Below are 3710 nucleotides of genomic sequence, written 5' to 3'. Positions count from 1 at the left end.
CTATCAGACACCTTCAGCTCCTCTGAGGGAAACCTGAGGCGTTTCAGGGCCAATCAAGAAACATCGTCCCTCCAGGGTGTCCTGGGTCTCCTCCTGGTATAACATGCCTGGAACACCTCCTGAGGGAGACGTCCAGAGGGCATCTGAAACAGATGTCCAAGCTACCATAGCTGCAGAGCTCCTCACTTTATCTCTAAGGGAGGGCCTGGCCACCATGTGGAGAGAACTCATTTCAGCTGCTTTGATCTGGATTTTGTTCTGCTGGTCATGATCCAGATTTCATGACAGTAGATCAGGGTAGGAAAGTAAACTGATCTCTGAATCTAGAGCTGTACCTTTTGGCTCAGCCTCACCGTCCGTCTGTGAATATTTAGTAGCGGTGGAGGACGTCTCTACATTTTCTACAGTCAGACACAGAGTCCAGAAGTGAAGTTTCTAAAGTGGAGTTTAAACTTATCAGACAATAAAACGTCTAACTAAAACTGATCCTATTCTGATCAGAAAAAACATTTCAACATTAACTTTATTAGCATATTTGCATTTATCAAGCTAACAACAGGGTAATTTATAGGTTTTATGGTGGGAAAAATAATTTTATTCAATCGGATTAATTAAATTTTTAAACTATTATCAACTTTCACATTTTATTCCAGTGTTGAACACTCTCCTCTGCTGTGGACAAACTCAAGGTAACGTAAGCTTTTAATCTTCATTACAAAGAGAATTTTTCTTTTTCTCTTTTATAATTTTAATTTTAGTTGTTTATATTTATTATAAACCAGAAAACAGATGTGAACTAAATGCTGGTTCTACTGTAGATGCTGTGCTGACAATTCAGCCCAACTGGTCGACATTTTATGCTGGAGAGTCTGTTACTTTCATCTGTGACATGAATGAAGGAGCAGAAACTGACTGGATTTACAGAATAATATGGAATGGACAACAATTTGTCCGCTACGGTTCACATAAAAGCTACACATTAAAACCTCTCCAAACAGGTAACAGTGGTAAATATAAGTGCTGTGGTTCCAGAATCGGCTCACATCAATCCAAGTGCAGTAATACTATCTCTATAACTGTTTCAGGTAAGATTTCAGTATTTAAAAACTAATAATTAATTTAAGCTCTATAACATCATGCATATTTTCAGGTCAGAAAAATAACAAAATTGTAAAAACAAAAACAAGGGATCATATTCATAACAAGGGAATATAATCATGTTTAATCGGAGACATACAGGAATTGTTAAAAAATAATAATTTACTTTGTATGATGAAACAAAACATTTAAAAATTAATTCATTGGTTTATTTGAATGTAAACATTTGAAAATAAGGTTTAAAAATTATATGTTTTTATGTACATATTTAATTTTCAAGAACATTTCTTTTTACTACGAAAGTTTATAGTCTGTAATATAAAATCAACAATTTTTCTGTTCATAACAGCAGATAAACCCAGATCCAAACTGACAGCAGGTCCATCAACCATACCAGTAGGGGGCAGTGTGACAATGAGCTGCACTATGGAGCCCTCTGCTGGATGGAGGTACAGATGGTTCAGAAGGACCTCAGACACCTCTGAAGTTGAAGTCAGAATAAATAATGAGGAAAACAGAGAAATCACTGTGAGACAAGGAGGAATCTACAGATGTGATGGAGTGAGAGGAAACCCAGACTTCTATACACATTCAAGCTCTGAGGTCACTGTGGAGATAACCTGTGAGTTTGTGATTGAAAATTATGATAATCTAAGTCTATTAAATCAAATTAATCAACTTATTTAACAGATTTCTGTTTAAATCTGATGTGAACAGTTTCCAACAAGGTTGCTGTGACTCAAAAACCAAACAGCTCTCAGATGTTCAGTGGTGAGACGATCACTCTGACATGTGAGGTCCAGGGAGGAGAAAGCACTGAGTGGACGTATGAATGGAGGAGATCTGGTTCTGTTATACACAGCACACCCAGTAAAGACTGGACTTTTATTGTTTCTGAGTCCAGCAGTGGAAAATACACATGTCAGTGTAGAAGCAGAGATGACTGGTATTCTTCAACAGAGTGGAGTGAATCAATCATCCTGTCAGTATCTGGTAAGTCAGGTTTGTTTTGATCTAAGAGGCTGAAGCCAAACTAAACTAAACAGCTGTTTGCTGCAGGGGGAGGTTGGACAACTGGTCTATGGGACAGATTTGAACTTTAAAGACGAATCTTAGTATAAACTGTAGAAAAGACATTAAATAATATAAAAATTAAAAATAAAATAAATAAAAATAATAAAATTGAGATCAGCCCTTTTTATTAATTTATTTTTTGAAAGAGAAATATCTCTAAAGGCTTTTCAATTAATCTAACAGAATCCAATCTGATCCAATTTTTCTTTTATCTTAAGCATTTTAAAAACAACCAAAGCTGACTAAAGCGCTGCACAAACAAAAAATAAAATAAAACAAAACATAAAACAGTACACTGCGATGGACTGGCGACCTGTCCAGGGTGTACCCCACCTCTCGCCCATTGACAGCTGGAGATAGGTACCAGCACCCCTCGCAACCCCAATTGGGACAAGCGTGTTAGATGTTGGATGGATGGATAAAACAGTACAAATTAAAAAAAAAACAGCTTAAACATGGATAAAAATTATATCCGCACATATAAATCAATAAAATTGCGTAAAACATAAAAAAATAAAACAATAACAGATAATAACCATATTCCATTTTCCTTCATGCCACATTTACTCAGTGCTTTTTATTGGCCTGTGCTAGAAAAGCATAAAACTCTTCTTTATGTCCGTATAACATCTCTGAGTGCTGAGAGGTCTCTCTAAGCTCCATCATCTAAAATGACTTTAATGATGACCCTCAACAGACTGAATGCAGTGACAGACAAACATGGATTTTCTGGTAGCAGGACAGTTTTTGAGGCATTTTGAGAAAAGTCTACCCAACACAGAGAAACATTTTTTCTCTTTGATCTCATTGTTTCTGTCTTTGGTAATACAAAAAAGACTAAGCTGAAAAGCTCAGGCACATTTCTAGCTTTAATAAAAGCAACATTGATGAGAAAGACAATAATTCAAGATGTAAATATAGAATAATGAAGAAATGAAACACTATGAGTAACTCTTTAATATAAAGTTAACTTTCAGGCTTAGATCTAACTGATATGTCTAATATTAACATGACATTTCCTCACAGCTATGGCTTTTTCTATCTCTGCCAGATGAAATCATTCTCACCCATCAGCTCCTTTTAGATGCAAAGGGGAACTTTAAACTTGTTCTGCAGAGGCTTCTCATGCACTACAAACCAAACAGCATTTTTTACTTTGTATAATTAAACAAAACATTTAGAAACTAATTCATTGGTTTATTTTAATGTCTAAATTTGAAAATAAGTTTTGAAATGATAGATTTTTATGTATATATTTACTTTTCATGAACATCACTTTTTATTATTAATGTTTATTGTCTTTAATATAAAATCAAATATTTTTGTTTTTCATAACATCAGTTAAACCCAGAGCCAAACTCACAGCAGGTCCATCAACCATACCAGTAGGGGGCAGTGTGACAATGAGCTGCACTGTGGAGCCCTCTGCTGGATGGAGGTACAGATGGTTCAGAAGGACCTCAGACACCTCTGGAGTTGAAGTCAGAACAAATAATGAGGAAAACAGAGAAATCACTGTGAGACAAGGAGGAATCTAC

General features: G+C 35.7%; 1 protein-coding gene across 1 annotated transcript in view; it reads left to right on the top strand.

Moving 5' to 3' along the window:
• Positions 1–1044: 1044 nt before the first annotated feature.
• The window catches only part of LOC107100517 (B-cell receptor CD22-like), a gene marked incomplete at its 3' end in the record, with an annotated part of 3942 nt that continues 1276 nt past the window's right edge, over positions 1045–3710 (top strand). Inside the window, exons 1-4 of the mRNA XM_015399032.1 lie at positions 1045–1085; positions 1448–1720; positions 1816–2091; positions 3514–3683. Of these exons, the coding sequence (XP_015254518.1) occupies positions 1513–1720; positions 1816–2091; positions 3514–3683 (654 nt within the window). The remainder of the gene's footprint in view (positions 1086–1447; positions 1721–1815; positions 2092–3513; positions 3684–3710) is intronic.

This window comes from Cyprinodon variegatus, unplaced genomic scaffold (assembly GCF_000732505.1).
Source record: "Cyprinodon variegatus isolate N-32 unplaced genomic scaffold, C_variegatus-1.0 Scaffold981, whole genome shotgun sequence".
Classification (NCBI taxonomy): domain Eukaryota; kingdom Metazoa; phylum Chordata; class Actinopteri; order Cyprinodontiformes; family Cyprinodontidae; genus Cyprinodon; species Cyprinodon variegatus.
This window is presented reverse-complemented; position numbering and strand designations above follow the sequence as displayed.